General features: G+C 38.9%; 1 protein-coding gene across 3 annotated transcripts in view; it reads left to right on the top strand.

Moving 5' to 3' along the window:
• MAP3K5 (mitogen-activated protein kinase kinase kinase 5) overlaps positions 1-14,094 on the top strand; it is a 164,198-nt gene extending 150,104 nt beyond the window's left edge. For 2 of the 3 annotated variants that reach the window (XM_045010034.1, XM_045010035.1), the window contains exons 25-30: positions 1,068-1,173; positions 5,308-5,551; positions 8,123-8,235; positions 9,776-9,888; positions 12,149-12,225; positions 13,371-14,094. In XM_045010034.1, coding sequence (XP_044865969.1) covers positions 1,068-1,173; positions 5,308-5,551; positions 8,123-8,235; positions 9,776-9,888; positions 12,149-12,225; positions 13,371-13,431 — 714 coding nt within the window. In that variant the 3' untranslated portion in view covers positions 13,432-14,094. Of the gene's footprint in view, positions 1-1,067; positions 1,174-5,307; positions 5,552-8,122; positions 8,236-9,775; positions 9,910-12,148; positions 12,226-13,370 lie in introns of those variants that run through there. The other variant, XM_045010036.1, reaches the window with a different exon arrangement.
• Positions 14,095-17,076: the final 2,982 nt, after the last annotated feature.

Here is a 17,076-nt window from a genome sequence, read left to right as displayed (position 1 = left end):
TCAGCTTTTCCTGTATAGCCCTGGTGGCCTAGTTCGAGAGCCAGCTTGTGAAACCTAGTGGCTACTGTTGCTGTCATCTTTGCCTAGGTGTCCTTCAAAAGTTTTTTGAATAATCCACCACCCCATCATACCCTTGCTGTCTCCTTTCTCGGCTCACTTCCAGCCCTTTGAGAGTTTGAAAGGAACAGCCTCAGAAAAATAATTTTGATAAGTTACAGAGAACTAAGAGTGTAGTTGAGAATTAAGTTTTGAAGGCAACACTGCAGGAATACGCAGATAGGACAGTACCAGGCCAGTAGATATGGAAGGGGCTATAATTTCATTAGCCACCACTTCTAAATCAGCAGGGTTATGCTTGGCCAAAAAATAGGAGGAAAGAGGCAATGGAAAGGAATCTAAAATAATCTTTAACTTGTTACAGATATTTTTAAATTTCAGAGAAAACCCACATCCTCTTTCCTTCCCAAACCAGACTAGAAGCATTAAAAGAATTAGCAAAATTCCATTTAAGTAAACTAGTATTAAATTGCTACTTTCTTATTTAAGTGGGAAGAGCCTCACACTGTTTTTTGAAGAGGGTTCACCCATCTTTATTTTAAAATAGACAACTGTATTACAGTCTTCCCAACTGAAGCAGTCAAAAATCATGAGTCAGCACCCCCCAAAAAATCACGAGATTGGCTTAAAAGTCATGAGATTTGTTTTTTTAAAAGGTTTATTTTTATTTGCCCTGTGGTGCTGAAGCATTCAGGATTCACATTTTTAAGTTTTTCTCCACAACCCTGAGGGCTAAAATCTTACCTGTTTAAAAATGAAGGCTAAGAGTCTCATGCAACCACTTGACTCTAAGAGCTAAGACTTTATGAAAAATACAAATGTCACAAGACTTGCAACAATATTGCAAAAGTTGGAAACACTGCTATTATATTTTCTTGTCTAATGACACCATGAAGTTACTTAAGGAAAACACTGTTTTTAATGCAGTGTAGCTGAGCTTAATATCATATTATCAGCTGTGTGCAGCTTTGGGGATAAAATGATTTCTGAACTGCATTCTCTGTCATCAGGTCAATAAAGTTTTACGAAATCACAACATCAAGCCGCACTGGATGTTTGCCTTGGACAGCATAATTCGAAAAGCTGTGCAGACTGCTATTACTATTCTGATCCCCGGTGAGTCACTCTGACACAGCAAACATTTAATCTCTGATTGCTTGAAATGTTTTTAATCGTGCTGTAATAATGATGCTTCACGAAAGCTTTTGAAACTTGCAATGACCTCCTTTTGTCTTTGTTGACATGCATTAGCTGTTTCACAAACCAAGTATTCATAGGTGAGTTGTCCCAGCTATTTTGGAGCGCACCTTTCCAGGATGCATAATATAATAAGTGACAAATGGGTGACCAGTAGTAGACTTATTGGTGCATTTAGAGGGCCAGATTTTTCAGGTACTCGGCATCCACACATTGGATATGAAAGAGAGCTCAAAAGAGCTCAGCACCCAACATACTTAGCTCTTTTGAATATGTGCTCTGAGGTACAGACTGTTGGCCACCCAAGAAGTGTAACAATAACTTGTGTGGCTCCACTGGCCAAAAATGCTCTCTAGGGGTAGTAGCCAGACATTCTTCCCTGCTACAGCTAGTAGGCTTCTGTTGTGTGTGAGTTGGCAAGGAGAAAGATTCCATGTTAAAGAAACGCTAACCCATTTGTTTCCAGTTTGCCACACCCACTATGCTGCTTTCCTCCATTGAAAACAGTGGAACTTTAGAATGAACCTGCTGCATTCAGCAGTACAGCAGGTGCATTCTTATTGGGCGTACTAAATTTGCAGCATAAAAAGTGGCTAGTAGAGACTGGCAATTTTCCTTGCAATTGCTATAGGGTATAAATTGCCCTTTTAGAGCGCTATTCCACAAGCCCTTTGGACTACTTAAATTCTACTTGAGCCCTACTGTGTGGGCAGGGCCAGCTCCAGGCACCAGCGCAGCAAGTAGGTGCTTGAGGCGGCCAACAGAAAGGGGCAGCACGTCCGGCTCTTCTGCGGAAAGTCTCTCAGTCCATCTCAGAGTCCATCAGTCCCTCACCGAATTGCCGCCGAAAAATGAAGCGGCGGCGGAAGTGCCGCCAATCGCGGCTTTTTATTTATTTATTTTTGCCGCTTGGGGTGGCAAAAATGCTGGAGCTGGCCCTGTGTGTGGGTCATTTTTACAGGGGTAAATTTCACACATCACAAATATGGTTTTGGGGAGAAACATAGGTCTGTAGTAATGACAAAGTGACTAGAGAAGTGTGAATGTTTCTTTGAAATGTTTTTTGCAAGCTTAACTGCCACGCATGGTGCATTTTTCTTGGTATTAATGGTGCTGTGTTGACCTAAATTCTGCTCCCACTGAACTCAATTCCAATTCACTTCAATGGGAGAAGAGTCAGGCCACCACTCCGTGCTTTTGAAAACTCCCATCCTAAAGTCCTAAGCATTTAAGGTCCTTCCTGTTTTGCGTAGCTATCTTCAGTGTAAATGATAAGTAGGCTGTGAAGAATTTGATTTTTTAAAATCAATTTTGACAGAAATATCAATGTTTATTTTTAAGCTTTTTTTTTTTTTTTTTTACATTTTCAGGTTTTTGGGAAATTATGTGGGGGCAGACAATCAGAGGTCAGACAATAATTATTTAATGGCAGGAGACATTGAGATTTTAAAAGTTAAGCTGTTAAAACAGAAATCGTCAATATGTGTCAAAATATAAAAAGCAAATATTCTTAACTTAAATTCTCAAGCAACATATTTCTTACTTTGCCTATCTGTACATTTCAATTATTATCTATAGAAATATTTTTTCATCATTTTGTGTGCGTTGGTGAAATGGATATTTATTAACATTTGCCAGTTAAAATCTAATTTCTAATAACTTGTTTATTTGATACTTCCAAGTTACATTGTATGTCTGATTTTAGTTTTACTGGAGTGCTGAAAATTCCACAGGAGTTTTTATTACTGCTTATTCTTTATTTGTAACTAAAAACTTCATACTGGGAGCTATTCAAAGAGGAGGAGGAGGAGTTATTAGATCTTGGTTACAAGACTAATAAATTGTTGTCCTTTAGTGTAGCATAATAGTTTAACTGGAATCCAAACATTTTCACAGTAAATAAATAAATAAATAAATAAATTCAATTTGGATTACTGGTGGAGGATTAATCTGCTTTCCTCAATTTGGGGCAAGTATAGTTTCATTGCCTTTGGAAGCTTAGGGATTGTCTACATTACTTGCTGGATCGATGGGCAGCGATCGATCCAGAGGGGGTCGATCTATCGCATCTAGTCTAGACGTGATAAATCGACCGCTGAGCGCTCTCCCATCGACTCAAGTACTCCACTAGGGCGAGAGGTGCAGGTGGAGTTGACGGGAGACCGTCAGCCATCGACTTCCCACAGTGAAGACACCGTGGTAAGTAGATCTAAGTACGTCAGCGTAGATCAAAACACACACCCACACCCGCGCAGTGTAGACCAGGCCTTAGAATGTCAAAATCTACCTTAGCTCAGCTGTGGAAGAGCATACTGCAATATGTGGAAGTGAAGAGTGAGAAAATGGAGGGGATCCTGGGCAAACTCCCCTTGGGAAGGTGGGAAATCTGCTTTTGAGTTTGCCAGCAATTAGGGGGAATGCCTGAAAAAATTAAGACTCAAATGGGAGAATATATGGGGGGGGAAAGGCTTAGAGGTAACCAGTCTCAGTTGAAGAAGGAAAGGAAGGATGTGTATCACTAACGATGGAATTTGCAAATTGACATTACTTTGTTAATACACTGTAGAAGAATACCACAGACCTAATGGAGTACATGTTTTGCATAACTGATAAGAATTGGTAGTTACTGTAAAGGAAGGAACAGGAGGCAGAGTACATTCCCTCTTAATACAATAGTCAGAACTGACTTCTGACAAGTGAAAATGAACAGTGCTACTCCACTTTGTTAGTATTATCTATCATTAGGGGGTAATAGTTTTGGTAAGTAAAATAATCCTAATTGCAGATAATGCTAAATTTGGAAGAATGGGAACCCTGCCCCCAGGTATAGAATTTATGGTAATTTAAGAGTTTGAAAAATGTAGTTCAGGTCACATATATGAAAAATTATAAGCTGAGGAGAAAGAATAAAGAAGGGAAATGTTTGTTGTACAGAAAGTGCACCAGTTTAGTGACCAGGAAAGAGATTTGAGGATTATTTTAGAAAAATCCCTAAAGCCTTCAATCTCGTGTGCAGCTGCAGTGAGCATTTAGAAGATGTAAGACTGCATCCATCGCATGATGGATATAATGTAAATCCAAGGTGGTGGTAGTGGAATTAATAGGTACTGTTGCTTTAACCTAAAATACCGTGTGCGATAGTGGTCATTAAAAATAAATCTCAAAAGCTATTGCTCTGTTTCAAAACATAAATAGTATAAAAGAGAAGGGGAAAAAGTAGCTAAATATGCTTCATACAAATAGTGACAACCTTCGGAATGAATACCCCAGGGAGCCATTTAAAATCGGAGCGAAAACAAGAATAAATATAAAACAACGATTAGAAGCTAGAGTGATGTTGACAGAGGAAGAAAAGGAAAACAGAATATATCAGAATACTTAAAATTAACATCTGACTTTTATTCTGTCCTGTATTTAACCAAGTCCATTGGCTTTAAACAAATACGTCACTGTAAATCTGAAAAGCAAAATAAAGAAAAAAGATTTGAGACATATGTTTGAAGCCAACACTTTAGCCAAATCACTTGCCTACAGAATTTTGTTTTATTCACATTAAAATCCATTACATAGTGTGTTTAGAGGAGTTTTTTAGTTTTAAGGGTCTGATCGAAAGACTATTGAAGTTAACAGAGAGACTCCCATTGACTTCAGTATGTTTTGAATGCGGCCTTGTGCGAGAGGAATGCAAGCATGTTATGTTGCAAACTTTGAGCAGGTATTGCACCTTGTTTGCTTTATGTGGCACACACAGTGAATTCTGGGATTTCTGCATGGTTTATGACAAAAATACTAGCGAAATCTGGAATCCTATTAATAAGTACAGATTGTTACTGCTTGGAGATTGTAAATGATCATCAGAAGCCAACTAATGTTTAAAATGTACTAAACCATCGCAGCATTTTTAAGCTGTTTTTAAACCCTTTGGAAACACAATGACAACCTTTTGCTGCAAATTTTTCAGGCATGGTTTAATCAAAACTCTAGGATGAGCTATAATTATTTAAATATGACTTTATTATTGTGATTATTAATAATGAACATTATTTCTAATAGAACTGAGACCACACTTTAGTCTTGCATCTGAAAGTGATACAGCAGATCAGGATGACATAGAAGTTGAAGAAGATCATGATGAACGGCCTCAGAATCAAAATATTCAACGGCCTTGCATTGTCATAGAAGATGCTATAGCTACCTCAGGTGTGAGCACACTCAGTTCTACAGTGTCCCACGATTCCCAGGCTGCTCATAGATCACTGACTGTTCAACTAGGAAGGCTAAAATTAGAGACAAATAGGTAAGTCTAGACTTCTAGGGATCCAAGTGTATTTGTTATGATTGATGCTTTTTTCTTTTACTCTAAAATAGTTTCTCCAAATCTGACAGCTGTGATAATCCATAATACAGTGCATTTCACATTTAATTGATGATAAACAGTAATTTGTAACTCTGAGCTTGGAAAAATCCATATAATTTATTTCAGGCTTATTCACTTCAGTACACTGCTGACAAAAATGAGTGTAAATCTTGCTTTCAGGCGTGCTCTGTTTTAAACTGACTATTAAACTTGTTGCCAAGGTTCTGCTATTCCTGCCTTTCATGCTTCATGGTTAAATGACACATTTTGGTTCCATAAAAGCAGAACTCATTATTCCTTTTTATAGTTATTCCCAGGGAACAAATCCAAGCTGCTGAACAGGGGCACTGCACAATTAAACTGGGCCCAGTCTTGTCATTTGTCTGGTTTTGCATGCAGAATTCACTACAGCAGGATTGATCCCTAGGATGCTGAATTGTTTTAAAAAACAAATTTTTCTTTCAGATAGTTGAAGATGGAGAACAGTAAGGCCTTATGAAAAAAAAACAGGCCTGAAAATACAGATTTAGGAACTAATTGAAAAATATGTCTGTACATTTTAAAATGTGTATATACACTGTATCTTGATAGGACAAATCTTGTGGTGCTGGAATATTCTTTATAATCCTTTATACAGATGATTAAATTCAAATGTTTGGCAATGACACTTCATTTCCAAGCACATTAGGAAACTCAATGTGATTCAGCTTGATTTGAGGTCTTTAGATAAGAGAAGCTTTTTAGTAACTCAGCATCACTTGAATTACCTGTTCGCATTAAAGTGCTCTGCATTTTCTTGTTAGAGTAAATGTCGTTTGTGAGTTCTCATATTACAATATAATATATTCATCTTGACATAAATAGATAGTTAAGACATATTCTGATTGCCATATATAATACCATGACAATATACTTCAGAAGTCCTCATACAAAAACCTCTGCAATCTCCATTAAGCGAATGAATTAAAATGAAACTAGTTGAGACGGTCACATGTTACTGCCCAAGTTTCTGATGGGGAGTGGCATCCTAACAACATGTTACTATTCAGAATAAAGTTTCATTCCTTTCACTCTAAGAATGGATGGAAGATATACTGTTAGTTTCTTTGGTTTTTGTTTTAAAAAATTAAGGTGTGAGCAACATGCTGCTCTTACATGCAAAACCAAAAACTTTGTCATGATAATTAGATACAAAAATACTACCTTCCATAAGTTATATGGAAAACTTCCCTTAAATAATATATTTCTTTAAGCTTTGTTAGCATAAGCAGCATATGGCGGTCATTTGCAAGGCAAAAAGTAGTAAACTATTTAGATGACCATGGATACATTTTTCAACACAGATGAATGGGTGAGGAATAAACTATATGTACTGTTAGTATCAAAACAATGGTCCGTCTAATCCACTATCACATATCTGACAGGGGCCTGCACCAAATGCTTTGGAGAAAGATGTAAAACCCCTATAATAGACAATTATACACTAACATTTCCAAGGGCAAGTTTGGGGAAAGTTGCTTCCTAACTTCAGGGAGTTAGTGGAGTAGGTTTATGCTCTAAAGTATAATTTATATTCTTTGCATCCTATCTATTGTAACTGTGTAGTGTTCAGATGTCTTATTTTTTAAATTTTACTAAGCTCTTTGCTGTAACAATATATTGCCCAAATGAGTTCCACAGATTAACGGTGACTGGTGTTAGTTATTTCCTTCTATCAGTTTTAACTTTGTTGCCTTTGACTTCCTTTGGGTTTCCCTTTGTGTTTGTATTATGAGAGAGGTTAAATAGAAGCATTAATTGACCTTCTGTAGATATTAATTTTACATGATTCATCATGACACCACTTAGTCAATCCTCTCTAAAATAAACAGATCTTATCCTAAAAGATTAAGATTTAGGAGAAGATGCAGGGAGGTGACCACCAACCCTTTAAACCTACTGAGGACTGGGGACAAAGCCAGTCTCTGGACTTTGAGTGCAAGGACTGATCTAGGCTAAAATTTACAGCAATGTTGTACTCTACAAAGAGGGCAGGGAGGGACTGCTCCCATTGGAAGGGAATGTGTGCTACACCCTTTCAAGAAGTATAGCTGTGGCCACACTCCAGCTGCATCTACCTTTAATGCCGTGCTTTCAGGAGCTCCTGCTGGGGTAGGTATAGCTGCCCTGCGCCTTATGAAGGGTAATGTCTTAAAGACACAACTTAGCGCTATGTCCATTAATGGTTTTGACCTCGATGACACTCCTTCCTCCATAGCTGAACACACTACCCAATTGCTTTGTTTATTTTTTTCTTTAAGAACCAGACTCAGTTAAGTAGGAATGCTGAGTTGCTGAAGCTTCACTGAAAGTTTCTGTGCAGCTCCTATTTGCTATGAATGCTTCAAACTAGTTTTGTTGAAAGGTCCAAACTCTAGAACTAGAATACTGGATATTTATATTTTTACATGTGTATTAGGGTTGAAAACATAAAATTAAATTTTAAAAATCCATGTTTTTTTCCCCCTGCAGGCTACTGGAAGAGTTAGTGCAGAAGGAGAGAGAATTTCACGCCCTTTTGCATCAAGCTATAGAAGAAAAGGATCAAGAGATCAAAAACCTGAAGCTTAGGTCACAGCGAGTAGGTGAGTGAGTAGAGATTTCAAAAGAAACTGTTCCACACAGCAACTACAAAAGAAGGCTGTGGCAGCCAAACTTTTGTATTTCATTGGCCCAATATCAGTAAAGGTCTTTCACCACATTTCTCCTAGCCAGGACTTTGTAGAATCAAGCAAGTATGCTGTAGAAATAAGTTACTTCATTTGTTTCTATATCCACAGTAAAAGCAAGTGTTGTATAACTCAAATCATACTATTGATCTGTGGTTATACATTACTAGGGAGGGAGGGAAGGAAGGAGGGTGTGGGTGTGTGTGTATGTGTAAAACCTATTACCAACACCAGGTATTCGAGAATTATTTTAGCTGAAGAAGCTAGATGTTTTTGGAGCTGAAGGGCCGGAGTTCTAGAATAGCATTGTGCGTAATTTATCTAGTAATTTTGAATGAAATCCTGGTCATGTTGAAATCAGTTGGAATTTTGCTATTGGTTTCCATGAGGCCAGGATTTCACCTTTTGTTTCTTAACTGCAGCATACGGATTCATTAAGTTATCATGTTCACTCCCTTGAAGAGGTGCAGCAACTTTACTGGTTGATTCAGAAGTGAAGAGTCCAGATCTTTGCTGTCAAAAAACTATGTGCTCCTCACATGGGCACTGAGGAAGAGAACAATAAATGGAAAAAATAAAGGAGGGATCAGTAGAGACCTGTGAGGGACTTAGAGGATCATGTCCCACTTTCAAGGGAAAAGAGCCATACTTGAGAGAGAGAGACTACTGCAAAAGCTTTAAAAATCAATCAAACAATAGAAATCTTATTTGTAGTAGGGGTGGAGGCCCTTGCACATTTTAGCATGGAATGCATTTCTATAGTAGAGTGGAAACCCTGGCAAAACAGGGATTATAAAAATAGTACAGCTCCAGGTCCTGAAGCCTTACTCAGGTAAAATCACATTGAGGGCAGTATAAGTCTTGTCTAAGGCCTTGTCTACACACACAGATTGTACCACTTTACCAATTTAAATCATACCAGGATAGTTATTACAACCCAAGTATAGATGCAGATGTATTGGCATAAGAGTGCCTTATACCTTGGGCTTCTGATTTTTAGTTTTAACTAATAAACACTGATAAAACACCCCCAATTAAAAAAAAAAGAAATCCATATTTATCCAAGAGACACCAGCAAAACACCAGAAATGGTTGCACGCATCTAAGGGCTTGACTACATGTAGCAATAGTATAGACTATGGGGAAGTCATTTCCAAAAATGCACTAATGCATTGTTCACTAATTGGTCTGTGTAGACCCTGGCATTAGAGGTTCCCTAGTGTGCTTTAATGTAGTGCTCTTTTGAAACAGTACTACATCTGAGCACATTAGGGAATATTACCTGAGTAAATACTGCAGGATTTGATCTCTCTATCCTTCACTGTAGAGGCACTTGCATGTCCCATTTTTGTGGAAAGAGTAGGAAAGGTCACTGAAGACAGTGCTTCTCTGTTTAAAATTGTGAAAAGGACACTTTGAAAAGACCTAACTTTTTTTTTCTAAATATTTGATCTAGATATCCCTGGACTGTCTGTCTGTCACCTTAATCCTTCTGGCACAGGGGTTGAAGACTCTGATCTCATAAACTGGCTTAGAGTTCATGGAGCTGATGAAGATACTATAAATAGGGTAGGAAAGATTTTTTTTTAGGTATGTGTGTGATACAGTAGCAGTGCATTTTTCTAGGACTTAGTGCAGAAAAAAACAGCAAAAACCTTGGAATTATTTCTATACCAGCAAAAACCTTGAAATGATTTGTACACCTTTTGAAGGAGATGAGATTGGGGGTGGAGGGACAAGGGAAGGGTGAAGAATAGAAAGACCATCATAAAAAGTCTATTCTTGCTTTTAATTCATGTAGTTAGCTGAGGGATGGACAAACTTTTTGGCCCGAGGGCCACATCTGGGAATAGAAACTGTATGGTGGGCCATGAATGCTCAGAAAATTGGGGTTGGGGTGTGGGCTCTGGTTGGGGGTGCGGGCTCCAGGGTGGGGTCAGAAATGAGGAGTTCAGGATGCAGGAGGGGGCTCCAGGATGGGGAGTAGGGTGCGGGGGGGAGGTGAGGGCTCTGACTGGGGGTGTGGGCTCTGGGGTGGGGCTGGGGATGAGGAGTTGGGGGTGCGGGCTCCGGGCTGCGACTGAGGGGTTTGGAGGGAGGGAGGGGGATCAGGGCTGGGGCAGGGGGTAGGAGTGCAGAGAGAGGCTCAAGGGTGCAGGCTCCAGGCAGTGCTTACCTCAAGTAGCTCCTGAAAGCAGCGGCCATGTCCCCACTCTGGCTCTTACGCGGAGCCACAGCCAGGCAGCTCTGCACGCTGCCCCAGCCACTGGCACCACCCGTGCAGCTCCCATTGGCCGCAGATTCCAGCCAATGGGAGCTGCGGGGACGGCGCTTGGGTGGGGGCAGCGTGCAGAGCGGAGCCCCCTGGCTGCCCCTACACATAGGAGCAGGAGCGGGGCCATGCCGCTGCTTCTGGGAGCTGCGTGGAGCGGCCCCTGTCCCTGCTCCCAGGCTTGAGCGTCAGGGCGGGGCTTGAGGGCCATCTTAAAACAGCTGGCAGGCCGGATCTGGCCCGCGGGCCATAGTTTGCCCACCCCTGAACTAGCTTGATACAATAAAACACATTTTCCAGTTAACTAAAAACATTTTGATTGGCTTCCTAATTCCTAAGCATCTTTGCACCTCTTCCAGCAACTCCTGTTGATTGCAGTAAAGCCTGCTTGTAAACTTCAGGAGCAGTGGGGGTTGACTTTGACTAGATACATCAAAATAAAATTTACCGGTACCTGTGCCTTGTCTCCACTAGGATTTTACATTGAACTAGCTATCTTGATATGAAAACATATACACTTATTTTGTAGTGAAGACAGAGCCTTAGAGAGATTGAGCATTCTAGAACTTCAGCTGACTTCAGTGAAGACCTGTGGCTGATTAGCCCCTTTTGAGGAGCAGGCCCATGGTGTTTTAAAGTTAATCACACAAAAATTGAAGCACGTGAAGTGCAGAGGTCACTTTTGAAAACAAAGGCCTTAACTTCTCTGTGTGTTTCTTTCCCCATTGGTGAAATGGGATATTTATACCAACCTACCTCCCAACTTCCCTATCCCTAGGAGTGTTTAGAATTAATTAATTAAAGTCTGAGGTACTCAGCTATAGTGTGCTCTATAGAATTGCCTATTAACAAAACAAGACAAAAGAATCTGAACTACAGAATTAGGATCAATTCAAACATATATACTCTGTGACATGCAAACATTCAACATCCCGTATAAAGATGAGGTATTTTCATTGTATTTACAAAACATAAGCTAGACAAAAGCTACACATAAACAAAACAATAGCATCAAACCCTTTATTGGCAACACAGTTACCATATTTTGGACCAGTCCTGTATTCCTTCTGCACTCAGAATTTGATTTAAGGGAGTTTTGGGTACATAAGGAATGCAGGCTCATGTCCCTAAATTACAGGGGTCGGCAACCTCTGGCACGTAGTTCGCCAGGGTAAGCACCCTGGCGGGCCGGGCCAGTTTGTTCACCTGCCACATTGGCAGGTTCAGCTGACCGCGGCTCCCATTGGCCACGGTTTGCCGTCCCAGGCCAATGGGGGCGGCGGGAAGCGGCGCAGGGAAGGGATGTGCTGGCTGCGGCTTCCCGCCACTCCCATTGGCCTGGGATGGCGAACTGCAGCCAGTGGGAGCCACGAGCAGCCGAACCTGCAAACGTGGCAGGTAAACAAACTGGCCCGGCCCGACAGGGTGCTTACCCTGGCGAGCCGTGTGCCAGAGGTTGCCGATCCCTGCTATATTATATATAAATCTTAGAATAAATGGATATATCTGACAAAAGTAGCCTAACTTTCAATTAGGACTTTTTTCCCTCCCCCCAAGTTTTTGGCAGAAGACTACACATTAATGGATGTTCTCTGCTACGTTACACGAGATGATCTGAAATGCCTGAGACTAAGGTAACATTTCACCTTCTTTTTAATCTCACAAAGCTGAAATATAAAGGTAGTCTGTGTTATGAAACTACAGAGATAGAAAATTATGAATGGCATTCTTAAGGTGTGAAATTTACCTATGTGAAATGAACACTACAAAATCTAGTTTTCAGGGTTTCTACACACACAGAGACACTCTGAATATGTACTGATTAAACATTTAAAAATGTTTTAGTTTGATTTTGTTATCTGAAAGAATTTATTTTTCAAGTTAGCTAAAGCAAAAGACTTGCTTGGAGAGAGGTCCCTATGGAGTGTTGCTTTATATAAACAATTTTAGACACAGACAATTTAACATTTTGAGAACAATAATCCACAGAATCTGTCTGAAAATGATGCAACTGCCACTAAACTGTTACATAATCATACCAAGTTTGCCTGTAGAAATTGGATTTGACTAGAAGCAATGCATAAGTTATACCAGGTCTCCCTTGCCTTCAATCATATTAGCTAGATATTAAAACATGGACAAATAGTAAGATTTCATACTCTAGTGTTTCATTATATTAATAAGGATAGTATGTAACATTTATTAGTTATGTTCAAATTAGCCTAGTCTACTTTGAACAATGAGGGCCTGATTCTCTTTAATACTACATTAATTTGATCATTGATTTCAGTGGGAGGACAGTTATGCCTTTATACCAATGTCAATAAGGAGTAATTCCACTGACATCAACAGAGATTCACCAATTAAAGCTGCCACTTACGGATAATTTTTGGCTGTTAATTTTTAAGCATATTGGCTCCAGTTACTAATTCAGCCAAAACTCCCATTCAGTACAGTTGAAATACATATTTGGAGGCAGTGCTTATGGTCTTATTTAAAGTCTATTGAAGTCAATGGGAGTCTTTTTATTCACTTCTGTGAGCTTTAGAGAAGTTCTTTTAATTTGTATTATAACCAAAAATGCTATTCACATTTGTTTTAATTGTGTTTTAGTATTTCATATTTGATTTCTCTGTGTTTTTACCATGTTTAATGAGTGCAATGAATGTATTACTACCACTACAGGATGGCTTGAATCGAAGCGTACCTGAATCAGGATACTACGGAAGTGAAGTCCAGTTTTTTTAAGCTAAGCATCTTTATGATTTTTCTTTTACAGAGGAGGGATGCTATGTACGCTCTGGAAGGCCATCAGTGATTTTCGAGAGAAACATTCTTGATGCTGGCTAAATCAGTTTCTACTTCTTTGTAGAGATTTAGAGATTTTCTACAGCACAGAGCAGGTTTGCTGCCAGAGAGAGTGTTGCACTTTATCCAGTATTTGTTTACCAATGTTAAAAACACTGCAGTTCTTGACTGCATTTACTCCGACAATCCCTGAGAAGTCTGTAAACACCCTCTTACATTATTTTTGTTTTAAATGATTTTACATGGAAGCTTTTTTTTAATCTTAAAATCTGTTGTAGATAAAGTAACCAGATGGTAATTTTACACAAAACCTATGTAAGATTTCATGTGATTGTGCATCACTGGAACAAAACCAAAATGTGACAACCTTTCAAGTTTATTCTTCTTTGTTATATACCATAATAATCCGTAGTAGAACTTCATAATTTCAATTATCATGTAAAGCTTACATTTTTTTCTTGTAGTGTGCAGAACCTAAAAGTAATTGTTTTTACTTACTGCCCTATATAAATTTTAATATTGTTTATTTTTGGTAACAAGTTCCCTGGTCTACAGTACATTTGTTTTAGAGTTGTTTATGTACTACTGAACTGTACCAGTTGTATATGCCTGAACCATAGTAATGTTAGCTTGTTCTAAAGCTATCTATTGTGACATACAAACATACATTCTTAAAAATAAAGAATCTAAGAATACAATTTTGATACTTTCCTTATTTAAGAGCTTCTAAAAATAATAGTTCAAAATGTGATACATGCAGAATAGCTAGGAGTAACGAGACAAATCTACATGGAAAATTTAGGCGGAATATTAAGAAAACCTTCTCGTATTAAAGTGACTTGAAGCTTAGAGTTATTGTACTTCTGCCTTGGTAAACAATGTATTACAAACTCATTCTGTTTTCCCACATACTACGTCTAATTTCAGCATCCACATTTTTCCAGGACAGAAAAAACTGTTCACCTAATGCTCCAGCTGGTTTAATAAACAGCTTGACTAGCTATAGTCAGTAAGAAGTGGACTTTCAGCTCCCTAGCCACAAACTGTTAGTTGGAAAATCATTTGGGGATATTTATTCTGTTCTGAAAGCCTTTTGATTATGCAAAGTATCTTTCCCATAAATCATGAAAATGGACAATATTCCTCCACTGACAGTTTAGAACATAGGAATTGCTATAATGGACCTGATCAGTGGTCCATCTACTACCAATACTAGATGCTTTTGAGGCTGTTGCTAGAAAGCCTACAGTGCACAATTGTGAATAAGATGAATAGAAAGGAACTTGACCAAAACTCTAAGTAGTTAATGCATGGTTTATGCCCTGACCTTTAAAGGCTTAGTGATGGATCACAGATTTTTTTCAAAGGAAATGGAATAATTTTTCTATTTATTCTAAACACAAAGTAACAAACTGCCTTATAAATATATCAGTACATATCTATCTGGACAGCAGCAAACTCATTGCTAAGTTATCTATGCTGACTTTGAAAAAATCAATCAAAGTTGTCCCTCTGCACCACAAAAAGTACTGTACATGAAATACTTTATATACAGTAGCATTTTCACTCCAAAGGGCTTTACAAACACATTTATAAATTTATACACATGGGGAAACTCAATCCATCACTGAATTGCTGCTATGTTTGGGGCTACATAGTTAATTTTAAGCAGTTTATAATGCTACAACAGCAGGAGGCAGAATTAGTTAGAAATTCCTAGTTAAACAGTGCAAAGGTCAGTTGCAGAGGATATGTTGTGCAAGGACAAAAGCAACATATATTGTCACTGAGGCAACTACAACAATTGTTTATGTGAAAAAGTAAAATTAGGAAAATGTCTTTTTTAAACTGTCTTAATTTAATTCACCTGCTGGAAGTAAGATGACAACAATATGGCAATCTATGAATAGCCAGTTCTCCACTGATTATGGTTGGGAAACCTCTGATTTAGACTTTTTTCAGGTTGCGCTGTGTAATTTTATTACCTTATTTCTTTTATCCGTATTTTTTAAACATAGTTTATGGTAATAAGCTGGAGGATAAGAAGGGTCCCAGCTGGTCTTGGCAGTACATTAGGAGAGAGGTGGTCTCCCTAACAGTTGAGACCTCAAACATCTCTCATCTCTGTATGCCCCAGAGTGTTTCTTTATAGTAGGCCTTTACAGTTCACCACAAGAAATATGAGTGAGTAGTGGTCGCTGCATCTGAGAATGGTACAAATTTACTTGACTGTAGGCCCATACGTTGAGAGTGAAGCAGTGGGCCATGTTCACTACCACTGTACTCTCTGGAGAGAAGAGGAATGCATATAATTATAGCAACTTATTTCCAAAGTTATAGCCCTTGAATGTGTACAACACAACTTTATCTTGTAAAGTGTCAGTGTCTTTCATATGCACAAGGAATTCTACAAATTCTTAATATAGCATTAAAAAATTTATAATAAATTTATGATAGTATTAAATACACATTGGGTGAAATCCTGTCTCTGCTGAAGTCAATGAGAGTTTTGCCATTAAACTTCAGTGGAGCCAGGATTTCACCCATATTTTCTCTCCAATTGCGATTCAATATTTTTATCTCAACTATCGTATATAATGATTAATCTTTTTTCCGGAAGCAAGGATAATATCTGTCCCAATTTGTTGACAGCTGTGTCAACACCCGGTTGTTCCTCTTTACTGTACTTTGACTCCAGTTTAAGTTATGGTTCATAGTCCTTTCCTTTGAGTCTGTTTCTTTGATTTGAAGCTTCTCATAAGTAGCTCCTCCCTCATATAATAAAAGGATGAGGAAATTAACAAGTTGTTAGATGAGGCTATGAGTAAAGGACTAGGAGAATTTTGGTACTGACTGGCATTTTGCTGTAATGTATGATGACTGTTTGTCGTGAAGAAGATTTATGTTTATTTCATTTGTGTCAGTGGCAGGAGAATTGTGTGTGCATATGTGTTTATGTGCATGTGTGTGAGAGAGAGATCTCTCCTGCAGTCTTCTTCTGCAATCTGATATCTCTTCTGCAATCTGTGGTGCCTTCTCTCCCCCACACCCTTTACAGCTGTCTATATCTCTCAGAACAATACTCCACTACATCTATCCATGCCTTTGTGACCTCCAGATTAAATTATTGCATTGTACTCATTTAAAAAGGTGGAAGAACTAAGACCTTGTATGGGTTCAGAAGCTAAAACTCTGCATTAAGATTCCTGGTAATTAGGATGGAATCCATGAAGGGACTTAGGCATTGCACTGCTGAGTGCAGGGTGACCAGATGTCCTGTTTTTATAGGGACAGTCCCGATATTCGGGACTTTGTTTTATATAGGCGGCTATTACCTCCCCACAGCCCTGTTTTTTCATACTTGCTATCTGGTCACCCTAGCTGAATGTCAAGCTCCCTAACTTTCAGGTGCTTAGAAAATCACAGGAACAACACTATGATCCACAAAGCCAAGTTAGGCACCTAGCTCCCTATACAATGTATGGGGAGAGAGAGGTTCCTAAGAATGTGACCCACAAAGGCCAACACAGTAGGCAGCTGTCTGCCTAAGTTAGCCAGTGGGAGATGTAGAGGAGGGGAGTGTATACTAAGCACTGCCCCTTTGTTGGAAATAGGCATCTAACTCTGCTTAGGGATCTCACTGAAGGGAACCCAGTACCTGGAGTCAGGCAGCTTCG

The sequence above is a fragment of the Mauremys mutica genome, chromosome 3 (assembly GCF_020497125.1).
Source record: "Mauremys mutica isolate MM-2020 ecotype Southern chromosome 3, ASM2049712v1, whole genome shotgun sequence".
Classification (NCBI taxonomy): Eukaryota; Metazoa; Chordata; order Testudines; family Geoemydidae; genus Mauremys; species Mauremys mutica.
The sequence above is the reverse complement of the archived record's forward strand: the minus strand, read 5'-3'. Positions and strand labels throughout refer to the sequence as shown.